The sequence below is a fragment of the Misgurnus anguillicaudatus genome, chromosome 22 (assembly GCF_027580225.2).
Source record: "Misgurnus anguillicaudatus chromosome 22, ASM2758022v2, whole genome shotgun sequence".
Classification (NCBI taxonomy): Eukaryota; Metazoa; Chordata; class Actinopteri; order Cypriniformes; family Cobitidae; genus Misgurnus; species Misgurnus anguillicaudatus.
Window position 1 is genome coordinate 9103411 of NC_073358.2, and position 22623 is coordinate 9126033.

Below are 22623 nucleotides of genomic sequence, written 5' to 3' on the forward strand. Positions count from 1 at the left end.
TCACTTAATTAGAATTTTGGTTCATCTACATATTTTAAATATTAATGGCACGTTAGCCCAAAATACCAAGACGACTTTACCCAGAGTAGCAGCCCCTCGACGGAAGTTCCCAGTTACACGACTGCAGCTGCTGCCGTCCCCCTGACATACGCCACATTTATCAAGAGCGTTGGGTGAGAAGAGGACGCCGTCACATCCGATTGGCTGCAAAGTAACACATTAGCATATAAGATTATACAAAAGATGTAATAAGATTGTGCATAGCTATTACCAACTATAAGTCGCTCTGGAGTGTAAGTCGCATCAATCAAAAATGCGCCATGAAGACGAAAAAACATATATGTCGCAGTGGACTATACGTTGCATTTATTTAGAAAATGATTTCACAAAATCCAAGCCGAAGAACAGACATTTAATCTGGAAACGCAAGTTATTCAATTAAAGAACAGAACAGAACAGCAGGCTGAATACGTGTCCATATGTTAACGTAATACAAACAGTTATTTACACGATACACAATTGCATACAGAACATAGCTGGAATGCTGAATAGGCTAAATGAACAGAACAAGCCAACGTGCATCAAGTTTCGCAGGCTCTTTATTCCACATCACTGAATCCATTGAATTACATAAATACAGGAGCAGCATATAGCGGACTCTCGCCGATGTAGACGGTAATGTTGTTTCTTGGTTCATATATGTCAAAATTAATTCATACTGACTTACAAGTCGCACCTCACTATAAGACGCAGGACCAGCCAAATTATGAAAAAAGACTTATAAGACTTATAGTCCGGAAAATACGGTGCTATGAATAAGGGACAATGCAACGCACAATATGGCCAATCTTCTCTGTTGGAGCAGTGGCGGTGTCATGAGCAATTCGGTTTCCTCCCTGGCAATTCTGCCCCCTTATGACCCCCGCGTAATTCCATTGGCTGAAAAAACTCCTCATGGGTAGTTTTCTTAGCGCCTTATTACAATTCCTACAAAATCGCATTATGATTTATGTAGTTAAAATGTTGTTAAAATTACAATTGATATGTTTCATATAGTAGTATATAAATGAGGCTATAGGTGGGAGATCTACACATTGCTTGTGTCATTTTATTATTTAGATATTATATACTGTACCCTTTCCACTTTTTTACTGTGTAAAGTTAATAAATTACTTGTACAAAACATGATTACTACATAGTTGAATCACACATTAAAATTATAATTTATAAGCCATGATTACTACACTTTTACTATAAAAATACATTCCGTAAGGTATGTTAATAATTTACAAAAATAAAAGTCTTGTTTTTGTAAAGCAGACAATGAAACAAAAGTACTGACGTGTCTGCAACATGAATATTAGTTTATTATATTATTTTTTGTTAACTTTTATTTAAAAAAAAAAAACTGTATGCTTCTATTTTGTACAACGTAGTTAGCTTGCTAGACCGCTAACGCAGAAGAGATATTGCAATGACAAATTTTTGTTCAGTGCTAGGTACCAATCGGGGTCCTAGGGGAGACCGAATTGCCAGGGGGGACCGAATTGCTCATGACAGCTCTTCGGAGGGGCGCAAATAAAAAAAAATCTGTTCGGAGTGTCATGTGTGTTGCTTGTGTTTTCAAAATATGTATTTGTTGCGTCATGTGAACCATGTGCATCACGTGTTTTGTCAAAATAAGTGCCTGCTGCACAAGCGTCAAAACCGTTTATAATAAAAGAGACGCTCACGTTCACAAAATACACGCAAGACACTTCCTTAAAGGGATAGTTCACCCAAAAATGAAAATTCTGTCATCATTTGCTCACTCTCATTATGTTACAAACTTGTATTAATTTCTTTGTTCTGGTGAATACAAAGGAAGATATTTTGAGAAATGTTTGTAACAAAACCGTTCATGGACCCCATTTACTTCCATAGTATTCTTTATTCCTACTATGAAAGTGAAATGCAAGCGTCTTTTTTATTAAAAACCCTTTAGACGCGTCTGCAGCAGGCACTTATACTGAAAATTATACAAAACCCCACACCTAACACTAACTTAACAGGGGCAAAAGCAAATCCTAAAAAAATGTAAGAATGTGGTCGTATAAAATAATACAAATTAGCCACCTCAAAAAATATGTATGAATTGCCATGAGATGACATTGGTTATATCTCTTCCTCTTTAGTTGGCTGGTTTACCATGCTGGTTAAACTATAAGAAGTCTACCAAATACCAGAACGAGTTTGGACGGCTGAATACCTGCAAAGCTCAGTATACGCTTGTGATCGGCAACAACTGTCTTTTCAGCAAGGCTTTAAGTTTTCAATGCATACAGAGCATTAATTTTTTAAGTCTGAGAATTTGCAGTAGACACTCACTTCACATCTCCCATCTACACACACTCCCCTGTAATTGCTGTACTTGCAGGACGTCCCATCACGTGCAGGCACCATCAGTTGTCTTTGGCCATCAGAGGTGGTGCAGTGCAGGTCACACGGATTACTGGAAATGTGAACGTAGTCATCTACACGAGCATTAGAGGAGAAATACTGCTTTTATATTAAAGCTACAAATTAATAACAACTTTTGAAAAAGCACATAAACTACGAACATGGCTGCAGGAGGCGCAACGATATTACGCAGCGCCTGAAAATAGTCCCCTTGGTAACTTTCACTAGCTGGGGACTATTTTTGGGCACTGTGTAATATCATTGCACCTCCTGCAGCCAAGTCCTTGAGTATTATGCCGGAATGAGAGTATAGTTCCTAGCCATATCGAGAAAATCGCAACTTTAAATTTTCCGTCAGTATTACTACACGATGTAACTACAGAAGAGTCAAGTTTTAAATAGGAAAAATATCAAAACTCTTTGGTTATTTTCAGCGTGATGCTAATGGACTAATCAGATTCAATATATTATGCTAAGCTATGCTAAAAGTAGTACCGCCAGAATAGTATGGAGGAAAGTGGGTGTCGTATTTCCATGTGATTTTAGATACGAAATGTGAAGCTCCCCTAATCGGCTTATTCATCAAAACATTGCAGATATTACAACTCGTGAGATCCACCCAATCAGCAATTTTGAAAGTTTTCCCGTTTAAAATTATTTGAACATATCTGCCATTTTTCCATGGTTGCTTGGCCATTTTGGTGGGTGCTCGACCCCCGGAGCACCCACGGAATCGGCGCATATAGCTCAGTTGGTAGAGCATTGCATCAGAAGTGAAAAGGTCATGGGTTTCATTCCCAAACTCTAAAATGTATACTCTAAATGCACTGTATGACACTTTGAAAAAATTGTTTACCAAGATGTAGTAATGTGGTAAATACCAGGATATAGAGGTTTCCAGTGATAGTTTTTTCCATTGTACACCTGAGAGTTGAACGACCAGCATTGCTCTTCTCTAAAGCTTCTTCCTGTAGCAGGACATTCCTGTAATTCATAGACAACCATCAGCTGAGTACTACAGAATCTGTTTGGTTTCCATTGTCCATTGTAAACCCGAGCTTGACTGCTTGGCGTTTTGGCTTAAATGAGTAAAATGAGCAGTAATTGTGCATTTACAGTAAGGCCAGGTGGAAGTGGAACTTGAGGCTTGCCGTTGAGTCTGGCATCTGGGATGCATTTCTGTTGGACTCGGTTCTGTTAGTGTATTGTGTGCTTGTGCATGGAAAGACTGTGAGATCATATGAGCTGACCTTTGCATTGCAGAGATGGTACTTTTTAGCACCGCCCGTGCATGTCATGTTGTCCTTTCCAGTTGCAGTTCTCTTTCTATTAAAAAAGATTTAATGGTATAGCTTAACATAAGACAATTATTTATAGCTCAAACTTTCTCTCTTTTTCTGCTACTTAAAACACTATTATAATTGTTGATTATTAAAGGGGCGGTCACACTCGACTTTCAGTATGCTAATATTTTTCTGATGTTGCTGCGAATATGGGCTTAGTCTGTCTTTGCTTTTCAGTAGATGTCAGGTCGTGACAAAGCGGTTTTCAACTGGCCGCATTTGCAGGTCAGCGTTCACCAGACTTCAACTTCGGTATGCAGTGAAACGCAAGATATATCTTCGCAAGACCTTACATGTCTGGTAGAAGTCAATGGAATGAAAGGTGCAGTGCGATCACCCCTTAAAGGGGCTACATGTAGGTTATTACTTTAAAAAAAACTTTAAGATAGAGTTTTCATTTGTATATTTATGAGCCAACCATAATGTAATAGAAAGAACCTTGAGTGTCCTCCACAGTTGTCTCTATCAGACTTTAGGCTCTTTTGTGTGTGGAGGAGTCGGGTCCGAATTGGCGCGAAAATTCAAATTGTGATGTCATGCGCGTGCTCGTCTACTTGGGCGTTCCATATTGACGCGTACGCCAGCCATTAGTAAACAGAGGCAATCGCTAGCATGTTTCAAATAGACTCTGCAGACGGAAAGAAGCGACCAACTTACAGCACAATCCAGACACTCACGGAAACTTCTCGTAAGTTAAAAAAAATCCTTATCTAGTGCGGCCAAAATAGAGCGTGACGGGCGTCGTGGCAAAGACAAGAGTGAACATCGGATTGTCATTTGATTCTTGGAGGGAGCTCTGGTCAGCGCTGGGTATGAAAACAGACCTCGAGCTGGCTTTCTTTTTATTGCAAAGGTAAGACATAGTTACAGGGCATTTGTAATATATTATTTTATTGATTTTGTGGTGTAATGCTGACGATAGCATGTAGCACAGGACCGTTTCAAAAGTTACTGTCTTATATGAATTATCTTTATTCAGAGCAAGAGTGCATTAAGATTGTGAGTGTCGGGAGTGTGTTTTACAGTGTCGTGTTCTAAAACTTTTAGAAATAGACTTTAGTTGAAAATATAAAATATCACTGCAACATTTTACTAAAATATGGTCTGTCAAACAATAACCTTACAGTACTGTAACTTTTCTTACATTTGTAAACATGCTGGTGAATCTCAATGAGCTGTCTGTAGTTGCTACGGCAACTCTGGTTGTTGTGGTCATGCTCGTATGAGTGTGCCCACCGAGAAAGAGCATGAGACTGGCTGCAGTTTCTATAAGGCCACTGGTGTCAGTAACGGTTAGAAATTTCAGAACCTACATAGAGCTCCTTTAAGAGTACAAAACCTGATCCAATATATATTGTGTGAAGGTCACCTTTTGCTGGAAGGCAGGACAAAAACTAAGAAATTCAATTTTTGTAGCGCTATATCTGTCTAAAGTGTAGTGTGTTAAGATGATCACAGTCATTGACCTTTGTTTAAGACAGTGTCTCTCCTGAGACATGACTCCTCCCCCGCAGGTACGTGTACAGGCTGTCCATTTTGTCCATTCTCCCCACCAGTATGTGATCACCTCCAGTCTATCCTCCAGACTGTTAGAGGCAACACCCTCCTCCTTTTACAAATGAGTTAAGTTAGAAATTAACATAGGAAAACCAACATGTGCTTCAGCATGTGGAGACCATAACATTTTGTCAATTTTTAATCTACAATATAATGCAGTGCTCTGATGGAGATCCCTGTGCTAATTTATCACATGGCAAAAAGTTTTGAAACTATGTTGAGAATTATAGAAACTTTATAAGACATTGCTAACCTGTCCTTTGCTGGAGAGATTGCCAAGAGACAGGGCCAGCGTTACCAGACCAAACAGCACCAGACCGCTTTCACCATACTGAGAACTTAACCAGATCCTCATCCTGTAACGACTGAACAGTCAGAGAAAAAGAGCTATTCAATAAACAGCTTACAAATTCACAATTTAATAAATAACAACAATGGCCATTTCACACTTGTTCACACAGGGTAATTTTTCCTAATCCTGTTTTTGTTTAAAATATGTGCATAAGGTCAATGAATTGAATGAATGTATAAATACAGCTTGCAATTTGCACAACAATTCAGTGCTCTCGAGCAGGGTTTTACTGTATATAACACAAAGTGGGGCTTATCCCCTTTCCAAAACATAAGTATACAAATGTCCTAAATTTCATACCCTAAATATTTAAAAAATGTATTTATCATTAGTAATATGTGTTAAGGACTTAATTTGGAAAAACTTAAATGCAATTTTCTCAATATTTTGATTTTGTTGCCCCCTTAGATTCCAGATTTTAAAACAGTTGTATCTCGGCTAAATATGCTAACAAACCAAACATCAAAGGAAAGCTTTCAGATAATGTATAAATCTAAAAAAGACATCTCTAGCCTTGGTGCCAGACGAACTTAGCCCCGCCCACAACATTTCAGGTTGGGAAGTTTTGTCAGGTGTCGCTCCGTTGTGGTGCAACTATGCTCGAACCAAAGCTGGTCGAACCAATCAAATTGTCAGGGAGGGCTTTATACGATAATGATCAACGGTAACGTAATCAACCACGTCACCAAAGAGCGCTTGTGTTGAATCCGTTTACAACAAAGATGGCTGCTGCTGGAGAATTGAGATGTGAACATTCTGTCATCGAGTCTGTTCTAGAAGATATCGACAGCGCATTGATTTTAAAAGAGGAACAAAGAAACACCATCAATACATTTGTTCATCGAAAAGATGTTTTTGCCATCCCTCCTACAGGATTCGGCAAAAGTTTAATTTATCAGCCGGCTCCGACAACGTGTATATAACTAGCGGTTGAAAATTCACTCACGATGCAATGCTAACAGGAGTTAACTTACAGGTTGTTTGTGGATATTATCATAATGTCGGTCTTGTCTACATCACCAATCCCAGGAAGTAAACGGTTGCCTACAATCCGTGTGTTCGTTTTAGTCCAAGAAAAGAGATTTACGTTGAAAACGAAATCCAAAAGAAATCGTGAATCGGACAATAGTTGCTCTTTAATTTTTTTTAACAAGTGTGTCATTTGTTATTATTTTTAATTTAATTTTAGATTAAGCATTTGAGCCTAAGTTGATACTTAAATGAGAACTCAGCTCAAATCTCCTGAGCTATAAAAAGAGCAACCTGTGAGCAATAACATTTGGTTATGAAATTTGGCTGGGGTCCCAAAAGTACTTTACATAGATACACACATGAAACACACAGCAACAGGAAAAGTCTGTGTCTAAGTGTACAATGTGACAAAGCATACGCACGTCTCCTCATTTGGGTATTTGTAAGGGAGACACAACCATAAAAAATTACACTCTCATTCGGGCACTTCTCCAGGCTTCTTCCATCTCACGTTTCCTCATCAGACCCGAACGTCCAGTTAGGTTTGCTCCGTCTCGTTCTGTTTGCAGTCTAGTTTTTTCTGGCACTAAATATTGGTGACAGGTGTCTTAACCACAGGAACACCTGGAGTTCATTATCCGCCCCAGACACATCTGGAGAACCGCCAGCTTGCCAAACACCCGTCTCCCACAGACCACGCGATGGCCGAGACAGACCTTTCCTCCCATGAGCTTCCCCGGCCACGAGAGAGAGAAAGTAAACACACAGGCTCGCCCCCTCTCCTTCATCTCTCCTGAGGCCTCTGCTCGAGTCAAAAACTACTGCCAGGGAACGGAGGTGTTTTTCTTTCCCTGGCAGGAGTCAGACAGCAGGGCCATTACCCGTTTTTTTGGAGGGGGAAGCTCTGTCTGAGCTTGAAGTAAATTCATCGTTGTCGAAAAGAGCTTTTGGGTCTTAAGATTTTTACACTGGGGTGTAGAGTTTATATCACTAGGTTTAGTAACTTCTACCAATGCTGCACTTGATTCCAAAACTTTTCATTCTGCGACCCACTTAGAATTATAATCTAAACCGGGACACAGCAACATCTGAGGAATATGAGGAAAACACATATTGTTTTTCTTTATAATTTAGTAGTTTTTATTCGCATTTTCATTTTATAAATGAAATGTAAGATTAATTGCACTATCAAAATAACTTATGGTAAGCCTATATTGTATCAAAATCATTGTTGCCAAGTGGAACTTTGCACGACCCACCTTATTCCACTGTGTGACCACAAGGGGGTCTCGACCCACAGTTTGAAAAACACTGCTCTAACCTATACGATTGTTTAGGACGGTTGTTTGTCCATTCCACCAAATATGACCCATGGATGCGTTTCCCAAAACTTTTGCCTCTCTATCGCCATCTCTGTTTAAAACATAAAATTGCATGATACTTTACGGACTTATCGTTAGTATTGGGATGTGATTTTCAATTTAAACCGCCATAATTGTATTTATATTACACATTACACTATTCAGGCATTTTGAACAAATTACGTACCGATACTTCTTGTGTAATATAAAACACAGCATACAAAATGGTAACCATTTCTTTTTTTTTAAATACAAATCTTCCAAGGTCATTCGATTGATTAATATGAAGAAAAGACGCAAAAGTCTAAGCGATACATCAAGGTTTGCAACGAGAGTTGTTTGTAATACTTTGATACAGTTGTTTCTTGGTAAATTTATGCAATACATGAGTCATGACTGTACTTTAACCTGTCTGTTGTGTTTTATATGGCAGAGAAATTGTTGGGTTTAGTGTAGAGGTGGGTTTAGATGCTCCAAAATATCCATATATAATATAAATATATACAAATTCTGAAAATTTAATGCATCTAACTCGAAGCATAAAGGGGCGATCACCCTAGACTTTGAGCATGCGAATATTTTTCAGACATCACCGCGAAAGTTTTAGTTTTCCTCCATTTTCAGTAGAGGGAAAGGTCATACCTTGACGTACTAGCCTGGCTAACACCAGAACAGTCTCATAGAGAACCATATGCTAATTTTCTCGTATTTAAGGCGTGGTTTACGAATGCCCAGAGCCGTTTATTGGGCGCTACGAATGTCTTTCAAATGCATCTGTACGTAGCTCATAGCCAATCGTTTCAATTATACCAGATGACGTATGTAGAGTGACATCAATTCAAACGTAAACGACTTTTATCGTTTCTTGTGCACACAGCTGAAAGCTATGCAACTAAAGCGGTAGCTGTATATTGTATTGAAAAGCAACACAATTTAGTGGCACTGTGACAACCACAGTACAGGCATAATGACAATATGATATTAATAAATACCACTTACCATTTATAAGTTAATTGTACTTCGTCAACGGCGATGCCTAGCAGGTTGGTCCTATAAAACTCTGTGGCTATCATGTCTTGCCATATCCAAACATCCTTTTTGGATATGAAATTGTTTAATGCCAAAAGTTGCTCTTTTTAAAATAAACTTGCGTTCAAAACTACTTAAAACACTATCTAAGGCTGCATTGAAAAGTAACTTTGCGTCTGTTGCCGTGTTATATCAAATAACAAAAACTGCTTCAGTGTGTCGCATAGACGTCGTCATCGTCTTGCTGCCCCCTCCCCGTTCTCTGATTGGTTCCCTATTTCAGGGGCAAAAAAATGCCATAGTTTCCATACCAGACTTGCAGCGTGAATACATTTGCGCGCAAGGCAGCATGGGGAAATCCAGGCTATTGGCGTACTGTTTTTCTACGGGTCACATGTGTTCATGTGATACGAATTCACAGGTCAGAGTTCACCAGGCTTGATCTTTGGTACGCATCGAATGCAAAATGTGTTTGTGTGGTTTATGGTTAAAAAAACACATTATTTTCCACATACTGCACATTTTTGAAGCTCCAGATTTCGTCTCTTTCTGAAACGCACAGATTTGAAAAGCTCTGTGTGAAGCTCCTTACCATATTTATAATATCGGTCACAATGCAATGCTAACAGGAGTTAACTTCCATGCTGTGAGTCCGAAGCGTGAGGAATTATGATAATGTCGGAAGTAAACTGTTGTCTACAATCCGTGTGTTTGTTGAAGTCCAAGAAAAGAGATTAGGTTGGAGATGATAACTCCCGTCAACGTTTACTTTGGGGTATGTACCTTTTGCATATCGTTAACATGTACTAATACACACTTACACACCAAAGGAAATGTAAAAACGTGAATCGGACAATAGGTGCTCTTTAACTACAGGTTGTAATAAGCTTCAGGCTGCTAGAGGGCCCTTATCCCTAACATGTAACTGTACGTCACAATAAGCTGCTTGCACAAACAAACTACCTGTATGAGGTCATTATTTTTGGAGGACAGTCTCTATAGAACAAAACTAGGTTAGTAATAATAGTAATAATTTGTAACTTATTTTTAACTAATGCATGGCTGATGCAACTGGTCCCGAAACTTATAGACCAGACCCAAGAGTTCCTGGTAAAGAAAACCCATCTCTGTGTTATTATTGAAACAACACTTTGTATTACTTTTAACACAACTTGTGTTATATTTTAACACAAAATCAACACAAAATTACGCATTATGTGTTAAAATTACACATAATGTGTTAAAAGCTTAATGCACAAAGATGTGTAAATCCTTTCTAAGAGTGCACAGTTGACGGCACCCATTACATTTTATGATACAGTATTTGAAGAGTTTCGTTGGAAAACGAGAAATTTTTCAGAAATCTCGTTTTTTGGTTGTGCATTCCAATTAATATTAATTCAACTGCAGTTGGTTTGTTTTGATTTAAACCTTCACAACTTAAAAAATACCGCTAAGTAGCACCATAAAACAAAAGAATAACATGATAACATAATAATAAACATGTTTTGACAAAAATGTTAAAAACGGATTTATCTCGTTTTGCAACGAAACTCTTCATTTGTTTTTCCTACTTTGGAAGTCAATGGTTCCAATCATCTATGTGCTTATCAAAATATCTTCTTTGTTCTTCTTTGTGTTCATCAGAAAAAAGAAATTCATACAGGTTTAGAACAACATGAAGATGAGAAAATGATGACAAAACTTTCATTTTTGGGCGAACTATCCCTTTAAGGGTCACCTGAGGATGAATGTACTGTAGGTTAGCAGCGGCAAAAAAGGAACACTTATTTCTAACATTATGAAATGTTTTAAGCATAGCCATTGTAGTTGTAGGTAATAGTTAAGACAAAAACAAACATATTGTCTAACTCTACAACTTTCTCTTTTGATTGCTTTGGATGCTGTTCACATCCATGACTTCTCGTGGTTTCCTGTCTAACATTCATCATCCAGTTTGATTTATTTATGCCGGTAGCTGTTTCTTTAGCCTAATGACAAATTAAATCTCCTCTTGCCTTACACATTATCAAAACCGCACATTAATTTTCAATGAAGTTTCCAAATGGAGCTGTCTTACTACTTACATTCACTTATTGACCCTTTCAGCAACAAACAGCCTTCATTTATTACATCATTCATAATTGTTTTCTAAATTTACCGTACCACATTGCAGCAACAAATATTTCATCTTTGGACTAAAGTTAGCATTGGTTGTTCACAACAGCTGGACAAAAATGACACCACCACAGTCCTGGCAGATTTTTAACTGGACGACTGGAAGGCATTTCAGTTTCGTCCAGCCCTTTACAGCTCTGTTTGCTTGTTTTACTGTGGAACAAGTGTCCAGTCTGCTTGGCTCATCTAGTCTCTTTCAAAACATTCACCTTACACTCAGACACAGAGAGTAAATGTTTGGTCATGCTCTTACCTGCCGTCCAGACGCGGTGTTGGTGTTGAGTGCCGGTTGGACGGTGTGGGTGGTGATGGTGGTTTGTAACGGTGCGCTCCGAGGATGTGCTTGTGAAGAGGGTAAGGTGTGCTCCTGCATCCCTCCTCCTCCCTCCCTCTCGGTTCTCTTTCAGGAAGAGAGTGGCAGCCTTCGGGAACGCCCCGTGAAAAAACGCTTTGGTGCCAAGCTCACAGGCTTCTGCTGTGCGGTGGAGCCGAGCCACGGTGGCACGAACTCAAGCTGCTGTCTGCTGGTCTCCGTTCGCAGACAGACAGGGAGGAAGTTGCTGTTTCCCACAGAGCAGCACCCAGCCGTACCCCTCCTCATCACCTCGGCCCATTTACTCTGAACCCCCACACCAAAAAGAAACCTCTACCACACACACACACACAAAGAGAGAGAAAGAGAGTCTGTCTTTACCAGATCATCATGATGAAGCCATGAAAGAGTTTCTTGAAGAACCGTTGATTTATAAGTTCTCCTATGGTTTTATTAGAAAGAACCCTTAAAACATGTTTTACTGTAAGTGTGCAGTTTACCCTCCAGAGACGCAGGTTAGAAAATAAAAGCACTTAATGGTAGTAATTATGAATCCAATGCACCGATAGAGCCTGTGTAAAGAAACTTGTGACACTGGACAAACTGAGAAAACTAAGAAGAATGGAAACAAGCGGCACATAAATAAAATGTAAAAATCCTTCCAGTACAATTTTCCAGTACATTACAGTATCTAAGCCTTATAAATTTACTAGATAAATTTACTTGCGAAGGAAAGATCTTAAATCTTTTTGAAGATGATTTTCTAACATTTTCCTCTTGACAAACTACACTCAAAAAAATAAAGGTGCGTCACGATGCCATTTTTTGCTATAGGGTTCCTTCCTTAAAGAACCGTTAACATCTGCACTGTTCTGTTACATTAACAGCTTTTTGTAGTGGATAAGGTTCTTTAGACTATAAAATGTAAGAGAGAATTGGAAAAATTTAAAGACGAAATAGTTCTTAACCTACAAACACACGCTTAACACAGGAGCAATAGGGAATATCAATGGAATGGTGTTATTGATTCTCGGCATGTGGATGTTCGTTTCGTATCAACACTCAAAAAAATTAACTTTCACTTTTACCAATTCTACTTAATCCCTTAATGTAAAAAAATTAATTTAACAATGTGAACTTAATTTAATCTAGTTCATTCAACAAAAAAGTGTGTCTTGTCAGCTTTACTCAAAAAGTATTTGTTCAGCCAACATAACATTGTTGCAAAAATTAACAGATTAATAAAACCAATACAGACTTGCATCTTATTGGCTAAGGATTTTGCAGCGTATTATGGGTAATTGTAGTCAATTGCTCTGATATATTTTAGAACAAAACAGACAAATGGTTTAAAATGTATCATTGCCATTCAAATATGTTTATGATATGAAGAGTTTCGTTGCAAAACGGGATAACCACCGTTTTGTTATTTGTTCAGAAATCGCGTTTTTTGGTTCTGCATTCCAATTCATTTCAATGCAACTGCAGTTGGTTTGTTTTGATTTAAACCTTCATAACTTAAAAAATACAACTAAGTAGCACCATAAAACAAAATAATAACATGACAACATAATAATAAACATGTTTTGACAAAAATGTAAAAAAATGGATTTGGTTTTGCAACGAAACTCTTCATATGTTTAATAAACTGTAATAAAAAAATCGTCTCTATGATAAGCTGTAAACTTCCAGAGAGCAGATGCACTCTGATTGATTTAGTCGGTGTTATGGACTTATTAAATCCTAATTAAAGGGGGTGAAGTTTATAAAATTACATTATTCCAATTTTTTGTTATTATTAATTAAATTTTTCATGTAACTCAATTGTTGTTTGTTGACTCTACTAAGGTTTGTTAAGTTTACTTAAACTTCTTTTGTAGAAACGAAATTATTGTTTGTTGAGATTATTTAAACAAATTCCGTGGAACCTGTTGACATAATATCTTTAATTAAACCCAACATTAAAATTTTGGGGGGGGTAAATGTTTTATTGCGATAAAAAACATTAATTGGTCTTCCAGAAAAACAACTCCAAAAAAAACCATAGATTTAATAAAACATTACAATCAGTTTTACGGTAAAATAAACTTAAATGTATGCTTTTTGAGAGTAAAAGGTGTGAATTATCACATATTTTATGATGAAAATCTTTCCAAAACAAGATAACTCTGTTTTTAAAATCTTTGTCAAAAAAAATGTTTATTATGTTATCATGTTTTTATTGTGTTTTATTGTGCTACTTAGCTGTATTTTTATTAGTTTTGAATTAAAACAAACCAACTGCAGTTTGATTTATATTACTTGGAATGCACAATCAAATATATATATATATATATATTTGAAAAATTTATCTCAGTTTGGAACCAAACTTTTCGTATGTACTTTTACGGTAAAATACTGTTAAAATTATGGCTTAAACTTTAAATATGTACTCCATTTCATAAAAAAATCTTGATAATTTACTCACTCTCATGTTATTCAGGATTTTTATGTCTTTTTTCTACAGTCGAAAAGAAATTCTTTTGAGGAAAACATTTTCTCCATATAGTGGACTTTAGTGGACCTCAACAGTTTACCGTTTCAATGCAGTGTAAAGGTCCCATTTTTCCTATGTTTTCGGTGCACAACGTGTTTATGCTTTGTGTGTAAAAAACACAGTATTTTTCATACAATTTACTTTTCTCTACAACGCTGTTTCACTGTCCTAAAAACGGGCTGATGTCTTCCTTGTTCTATGAAGTCCCTCCTTCAGAAATACTTAACGAGTTATGATTGTGTAGCTTGTTTAGTGTGTTGTGATTCAACAGCAGCCTAGCTTAGCCAGAGCCGTTTAAGCCGTAGCTGGCGACTGACGTATTCCTGTGGGTGGAACTTAGGCTATGTTTACATGAAAACGATCTGAAAAGAAACCGCAAAAGTGGCATTGCGTTATCACTTTTTATTCCGCGTTTATACGAGCATTTTGAGTGGGAAATCTGCGTGCATATGGTGACGCAAAAGTGTGTGATATTCGATGTAGTATGCACTCCAGGCGGCTAGGTGGCAATGTGAAGCACTGACACACAACAACACAAAGTCCGTGAGCCTGCATACAACCTTCTTCCTGGTTCTCCCAGGTCTCGTCCAAAGCCATCTGGTTTGCCTCCAACGAATTGGCGCATCAACAGTAATTAATGCGCCTTCTCTGATCAGTAATACTTGCTGTGAATAATTCGTACAACTGCTGGAAAAGACTTGTATATTTATTAGAGCTGCTATGGCAACTCCGACGTATGGAAATAATCCAACATGTTTGTTGTTATTTTCCTGAACTGGCGTATGCCTGTGACGTAAACGCGTACGCGACGAAAGACACCATGAGCAGACTTTTGCGTTTTTACTCTTTAGACGAGAACGCAGCGGTAGCTCATTTTTAAGATTTCCACTCTGAAGGGTGGTTTAACTTTTTTGCGTTTTTAAGCCCCCAAAACGCAGTCGCCGTGTAAACGAAAGGCACATCCGATAAAATATTTTTACGTTTTCACCCTCGAGCGTTCTCGTGTAAACAGGCCCTTAGTCAAAAACTCACTACTATTGACGTCAATTAACGGGGAAATTTTGCAGGTATTATTTATGCTCTAACAACAACATTACACACTAACTAAAGTTTGAAAAATGGGATCAGGAAGAACGTGACCTTTAAAATTGCAGTTTCAATCCAGATTCAAAGAGCTCTAAACTTATCTAGCAAAACAATCATCATTTTGGCCAAAAACCCCCGAACTTTTAAACCACAACTCGAAAAAAATAATTGAGAGCACAATTGAGTTTGAATTGCATCAACCCACCATCATTGTGATCAGTGTTTGGACTTCATCTGCTCATTTGCATGTTAAAGGACACCCAAAACGGCACATTTTTTGCACACACATACAAAGTGGCAATTGTAACATGCTATAACAAATGACCTATATGATATTTTGAGCTAAAACTTGACATATGTGCTCTGGGGACACCAAAGATTTATTTGACATCTTAAAACATTATTGTGCCATGTCCCCTTTAAAAGTACATTATTTTTGTTTTGCTAGATAAGACCCTTATGCCTCGGTTGGGATTGTTAAGAGACCTTTAAAGCTGCATTGAAACTGCAATTTTAAACTGCATTGAAACTAAAACGCGTAAACTAAAGTCCACTATATGGAAAAAAATCCTAAAATGTTTTCCTCAAAAAACTTAATTTCTTCTGGACCAAACAAAGTAAGACATGAACATCTTGGATGACATGGGGGTGAATAAATTATCAGATTTTTTTTATAAAAGAGGAGTAATCCTTTAAGTTACAATTGTCACATGTGTTACTGTGGTGTTAAAGGTAGGGTATCACATTTTGAAAAATGCTAACGGTAGCCGCCTAGCAATGAAATCAAGATCCCACCCTCAAGTCAAATCGCCATCCAAAGTCACAGATCAGACGGTCACATCTCTCATCTCATTCACCGGTGAGAAAACTTTGCTGTACAAAGTGAATAACATTTCCAAATTAACCACAACTGGTTTACATCAGAATTAGTTTAAGCACACTTTCGGTTGTGTAGACGTAGTAACTATATCGTTACGCTAATCCGTAAACAAACACAAATTTCATAAGCAACACAATGTTTCCTCAAAGTAGAATATCTGAATCCATCTCAATACAAACATATCGCGTACCTACCTTACCAAAATAAACAGTGCAACGACCCTTTCGGACCCTTTACCTCCTGCAGCTGTCATGGTAAAGCAGTAAAGTTACTGATGTTAATTTGAGTTTTTGCTCTTTGCTGATCCAGGCAGTTTTTGCTGTTGTTGTTATAAAAGATGTCTTTCGTTTTGTGCCTCCTGTGTAGGTTGTCAATTCAGCAGAAAAGTTTGCTGTTCTCGCTGTTTGCAGACAGGAGGTGAGCACACGTGAATGCGCCGATGTTGTCTGCGTGTACTTGCTGCGCGGTGGGCATTCAAATTATGCTTACGTATGAGGGACAAAAAAGGAAATGTCCGTTCGGACCGAAATCTATGATTGGTTGAACATTTTTTTGGTCCTACGCCTTTCACAGTTGACATAAATTTCTACAAATACATTTAAACAACTTAACACAGTGTTCCCTTTCAATACGGTTCACTTCGCATTGCGTCAGTTTCTGACGCCATGGGGGGAAACTCCTGTTTAGTCCGCGATTGAAGCCCATTGGTAAACGTCTGCAAGAAACACAGACCAATGACGATTGAGCCCTTATATAAGCACGGGATCAAGCGTCAAGAGCTCATTAATTTTCTCCTTCAGAGCGAACCTCTCGCTGCTCCGAAGAAGAAGAAGCCTTACTCGCCGTCGACACAAGCCCTGCAGCGGAACCCAGGTCTAGCGTCTTCCCCTGCCGTTTTCCGGCTGAGAACCGAAGATAGCAGAATCCAGGTCTAGCGTCTTCCCCTGTCGCTTTCCGGCTGAGAAGCGAAGATAGCATTCACTTGCCGTGGTACGAGCCCTGTGCAGCAGACACATGCCTGACGAGGTCTCCCCTGCGGCCGCCCTGTAGGATCAATATTTTTAATATAAGCTATAAGCTAAAAGAGCAGGCGCTGTTGTAATAGCGTCCAGCACAGCGGCTCGAGTGAGCCTCTCTGATATGAATTTCCCCGAGCACATTACCGGTCTGGCACATCCCACGCCGAGACCGCTCTCTTATGCACGGTTATCCTATCGATGTTTTGTGCTCCCCCTGCTGTTCCTCTCTCGTGGAGACAAACAAATGGCGAGCCGTGAGACTAAGATGGATGCATAGACTAGTGCAAACGAGCTACCCCCCCCCGTGTTCTGTCACAACGCAACCGTCAGCCGCGAGATCTCTGGCACCCTCATATGAATTCGACTCATACGATGCATGGCTGTTCTATCCGTGTTACATGCCCCCCTCTGCTGTTCCTCTCTTGCTGAGATGAACAAGGGGCGGAGCTGTAGAACTAAGATAGATGCATAGGACAAGCAAACACGGGTGGGTCTGACCCCTGTTTTTCTGTCATAACACAGCCATTCGTGCTCTACGCTCGGGAAGTCCCTCGCTCCTTCCCCCGCAGTAGCGAGGTCTCTTAGCGGCTTCTTAGAGTCAGCGCGCGGTCTTACGGCTCCTTGCCTCTAAGTGCAGCTGTCTAGTGTTCAACGATTACAGAGCTTCATGCCCCTCCCCTTCTGGAGCGGCGCGATCTCATTCGTCTGCTCGATAGGGCAAACACGCCGCTATTGGAGCACCAAGAACACTTATTATAAGAGCCGGCCTGAGTCTGTCTCACTTCGGTAGAGCTCACTATGTTTGTCTGCCCTGTCATTTCTCTCTGGCTTAGACGGAATCAGAGGCAGAACAAATTTGTTTGATAATAGGCTGAGGCCCGAACACCTCCCCTTATTCAGTCCCGTCCTATATCAGTGCGCTGAATATTGGTACATTTCTTATATACCCCGGTTTTTCTGCCCTTTTAATAAACAGCTAAACCGCGGGCATCACGGCAGACTTCCTTGCTGTATATAAGTTCAGTCTGACATCAAACCACCTAGACATATTGCTCTGCTGTGAGCCGCTCTGGTCACCGTCACTACAGAGGCTGGTGCACCTGAACGGCCAAGCTCTGGTCTTACTCGCAGCATAGCTGTGTCGACAGAGAACAGACTGTCTTGGAGAAGAAGGGTTATGTCGCGCCTCGGCTGGACTGCCCTGAAATGTTTTTTTTGTGTGCTCTGTTTCCAGAAACATTCACATGTAATACTGTCGGTTATGCGACCTGTAGTGGCGAACGGTATTGAATTCCTCTCTAAGAGCAATTTCCGTGCCTACTATACTGTGTATTGACACCCCACGGCTGTACAGTGTCTCTAAACACTTTTTTGCCTTACCGACAAGCAGTCAATATACGCACACATGGCCCGCCGTCCATAATTGTATTGACGCTCGCCGAAAACCCCCCTGTTTGGCGATCCACTCCAGGTACACCGGGCTGGATTCTAAACAATAATTCAGACGTTTCTCGCTTAAATTCACTCGCAGCCCGCCTCAGTTTTTCCGCTACGATACTGACGGTGCAGGCGAGCACGGTCTTACGGCTGTTATTTTCTCTTCCCAGAGAGACGGCAGCCTCAGACTTTTTCATGGCTCCAAGCGTTTGAATCGCGCCCTCTCCGGACGGCCACTCAAAAGCTTACAGCCAAGCGGTTTATGACGTTTTTTGGGCCATATGGCTGGTTTATATCAGTGGATCCGAAGATGCTCACACCTCCGCTCCGATACTCTGAGAAATTAAGGGTAATATCAACCTCAAGCGAGCTTGCTACCCGCCACAATGAGTTTCGTTTATGACGCTCGGAAGCGAGCCTAACACCAGAGCGCGCTCACAGTCAGACGCGCGACATCTCGTTTAAGGCTGGCTCACGTACCCCCCTAACAAGCCCCAGAAAGCTACCACTTCAGTTTGACTAAGCAAAGGTCCTGCCCCGAGCAGACGGCCGGGAAGCTTATGCTTTAAGTTACACACGGCTGCATGAAGTGCTATCGTTACGAGCTCGGCCAGCATCTGCTGTGGAATTGGTCACGCCTTGCGACGGCAATCAGCCTTCGGCGCGTGAAACGCACGTTTGTCTCATATCAATAACCTTGTACTGTACATACAGTCCATTTAAGGGGATGATTTTAGCACTGCGGCACTCTCGACCGTGTTATTGTGATAACGCGGTTGAGCAAACTACGGTGGTTTTCATTATTCACCGAGCCAGGTTGAGATCTCGCCCCCTGTACAAGCTGACGAGTGATACGCATCTCGTGCGTAAACCACCAAGGTGCAGACATATTAACCCGTTACGACGGCCGTGTGGAGATTGCATCCGTGAGACACGACCTACGTGCCTTTTGACACGTTGACACGAGCTGCTAGGACCCCTCTCGCGAGGCGTCCTTATGCGAAGTCTGATCTATTTCTGTCCGGTGACAGTGAAAAGTCTAAACCCCCACGAATTGTGGTGTGGAACACTTTCTCCTCACTACAGAGGCTCGTGCACAGCGGCTCTCTCCCCCTACGCTATATCTATGTGGCGGCGATAACAGCGAACCATGCTTTTACGGCCGACCATTCATTTAATTCACAAGCCTGTCATCTCTCAGATGCGGACGGCAGCGATACAGCGAACCACGCTTTTACGGCTGGCCATTCATTAATTCATAAGCCTGTCATTTCTCAGATGCGGACAGTGCCCGAGGCCCACGGTCCTGTATGACAGACACGTCTGACGTACATCAGACGATCAGCGTCACAGATCACTCACTAGCGCACCTGTCAATACAGGTTATTTATGGATCGTTGAAGTTATCACCTCCCGTAACAATGATGCTCACTCGTGGTTAGTCTACTCCATGTATGGATTAGCTCCTTGGGCATGGTCTTAGAGGTTTCTCATTTGACATTTGTGACACGGCCGGCTGGTCCCCGCCATCCACGTTGTCAATTTTACAGCTTCAACATCCCTGCCTTGCGCACTACTGGGGTTTGTTGCATTAAAGGTGCGCCCGTAAATTGGGTACCCACCGTTACATTCATCATTCATATCTGTACACATTCACGGCGCATTCTGTGCACTGATTTATCTATGCGCATTCACAGTGCACTGAAGGGTGCGCACAATTTATTATCAGAACACATGATGGCGCGCTCTAGAATCTTGCCGGCCTGTGCACTATAACACTCTGATTCATCTATATGCATTCACGATGTACTCAAGTGTTCACTTGTGCCCGTGCAATTTATGGTCAGCGCTTGGAAGCTCACCGACCTGTGCACTATAATATTACCTACTGTATATGCATCCCCAATGCGCTCGAGGGCTCACCTGGGTTCACACTATTGTGGTATCTGTATAATCCCACGCTACGAACCGTTCTGCCGCATATTATAGTCAGATCAGCCGTTCGTAAGCCTTGCAGATCACTCACTAAGTATGCCGGTTACTACAGTGGCTATTTGGATGGATCGCTGAAGCCATCACGCTGGCTCACGCCTTCCTCAATAAGCTATGATGTTAGAACCCACTCTCGGCGAAGTTGGCTTCATCATGGACTTGGTTTACAGGAGTATCTATTCTTGATATCTGCAACGCGGCCGGTCTTCGCCGTCTACGTTTGTCAGATTTTACAGCTTAGACCTCCCTGCCCTACGAGCGCAGGTTCTCTCGGCTTAACCATGCACTTTATGTGTACATCGGGGTGCGCTTAGCGAGCTCACCAACGTGACTCTGGACTTACTTATTCTTGCACACCAGCGGCACGCTCTGTGATCTCGCCGTCTTGTGCTATGTAATGTGCTTCCCGGTGCGTTTAATACCCCACCGTATGCGCGTTAACATTTTATATGGTGCTTACACTTTTGCTTTAAAGCTGTGAATATGCTGGATATAGGGCCACATACAGTGTCTCTCCGGTAAGGCACCTCAGTCCGTTGTGTATGCACGGCGTGATGGGATTACGTTCCCCCATAGCGTCAGCAAGTGATGCAATGCGAAGTGAACCGTATTGAAAGGGATCGCTTAGGTTACTCACGTAACCCCGGATCCCTGAAATAACGGGAACGAAGCATTGCGTCTCTGGCCGTGCTACAAACGTCTACGCAGCGAGTGTTATGGCTGAGCGCTTCAGTCGAATAATAATGAGCTCTTGACGCTTGATCCGTGCTTATATAAGGACGTATGCCATCCCGCGCACGGGCTCAAACGTCATTGGTCTGTATTTCTTACAGACGTTTACCAATAGGCTTCAATCGCGGAGTAAACAGGAGTTTCCCCCCATAGCCTCAGCAACTGACGCAATGCTTCGTTCCCGTTATTTCAGGGAACTTGGGGTTACGTGAGTAATCTAAGCGATTGCTATCAGGATGTGAGGAGACTTTTAACCAGCATAACTAAAAATGTTTCAGGATCAAATCTGTTACTTTACCTTTAAGTTTGTCATGAAAAATACAGTTTGTATAAAAATGTGTAAAATATACAAAGCTTTGCTGTAATTAAAAATTTTTTAACTGCAAAGTTGTTTACATGTTTCCTGTATTTTTCCTGAGGTTTTCTGCCATTATTTACTGTAAAAACTAGTAGAATAAAGGATTTTTGCAGGTTTACAAGTGAGAGGTGAAGTGTTTTGGGCAGCACAGACAGATAGTTGAGACCACCGTGTCTGCATGTGACGTCTGCATAGACCACATGTTCGCTGAGCTGCCTGTCTGTCTGCTCTGTACATTAGAGACGCTTCGCTACACTTAAAGCTCAGTCAAACGCTCCTCTCAACCACAGATTTGTACGATAGACATACTTCAGGAGATTTGCACAGTCTGGAGGTCAGAAGGAATGGTCGCTTATTTAAAAGTATAAAACTGTACCAGGCAAAGCAGCAAACGTACTAAATGTGTGTGTGTGTAACTCAGAGACTTTAAATGTTAAAAAAATCCTTTTGATGCATATTGGTTGGCTGGCAAATAACACGCAAAATTTTCCTTGTAGTCTAAACTAGTGAAATGCTCCTTGTGTGTCAGTGAAGCCCAATAAAAGTTTGTATTGTGGGCAAAAATAATTTATTGCACTGTAACTCGCTGTTCTTCTCCTGTCTAATGCACCACACATGAATGCATTCACTATATTCACAATAAAAACAGCTTTTCTCACACGAGAGGCGTGTTGTTAGAGTCAAAACGTGCTGTGTCTGATCTGGAGCAATGAACTAACAATTAACAATAAATGTGCCTTTGTTGAAGTTTGGCACAGTGAGTCCTCACTGTGAATATTCATCTTGTAAATCAAGTTTAAAAATGATTTCACATGCAACTAAAACCATAATTTGAATACATTTCACACACACCAAGCGTTGGGTCCAAAAGAGACGAACTTATAATTTAACCTATGCTGGGTTGTTTCAACCAAAAATGCTGGCTTGTTTTAACTCATTATTGGGTAGAATAAAAAATTGTCAGTCTTAATTTAACCCCACAGCTGGGTTTGTCCCGTTTTGACCCAATGCTGGGTTGAAAATAACCCAGCATTTTTGA

At 40.5% G+C, this 22623-nt stretch overlaps 1 protein-coding gene across 2 annotated transcripts in view; it reads right to left on the reverse strand.

Annotated features, from left to right (window-relative positions):
- adamtsl2 (ADAMTS-like 2) overlaps positions 1-12029 on the reverse strand; it is a 28037-nt gene extending 16008 nt beyond the window's left edge. The window contains exons 1-7 of one of the 2 annotated variants that reach the window (XM_055200738.2): positions 11485-12029; positions 5593-5704; positions 5249-5391; positions 3690-3765; positions 3321-3423; positions 2368-2513; positions 81-204 (exon numbers count right to left, since the gene is read on the reverse strand). In XM_055200738.2, the coding sequence (XP_055056713.2) occupies positions 81-204; positions 2368-2513; positions 3321-3423; positions 3690-3765; positions 5249-5391; positions 5593-5694 (694 nt within the window). In that variant the 5' untranslated portion in view covers positions 5695-5704; positions 11485-12029. Of the gene's footprint in view, positions 1-80; positions 205-2367; positions 2514-3320; positions 3424-3689; positions 3766-5248; positions 5392-5592; positions 5705-7085; positions 7416-11484 lie in introns of those variants that run through there. The other variant, XM_055200739.2, reaches the window with a different exon arrangement.
- Positions 12030-22623: the final 10594 nt, after the last annotated feature.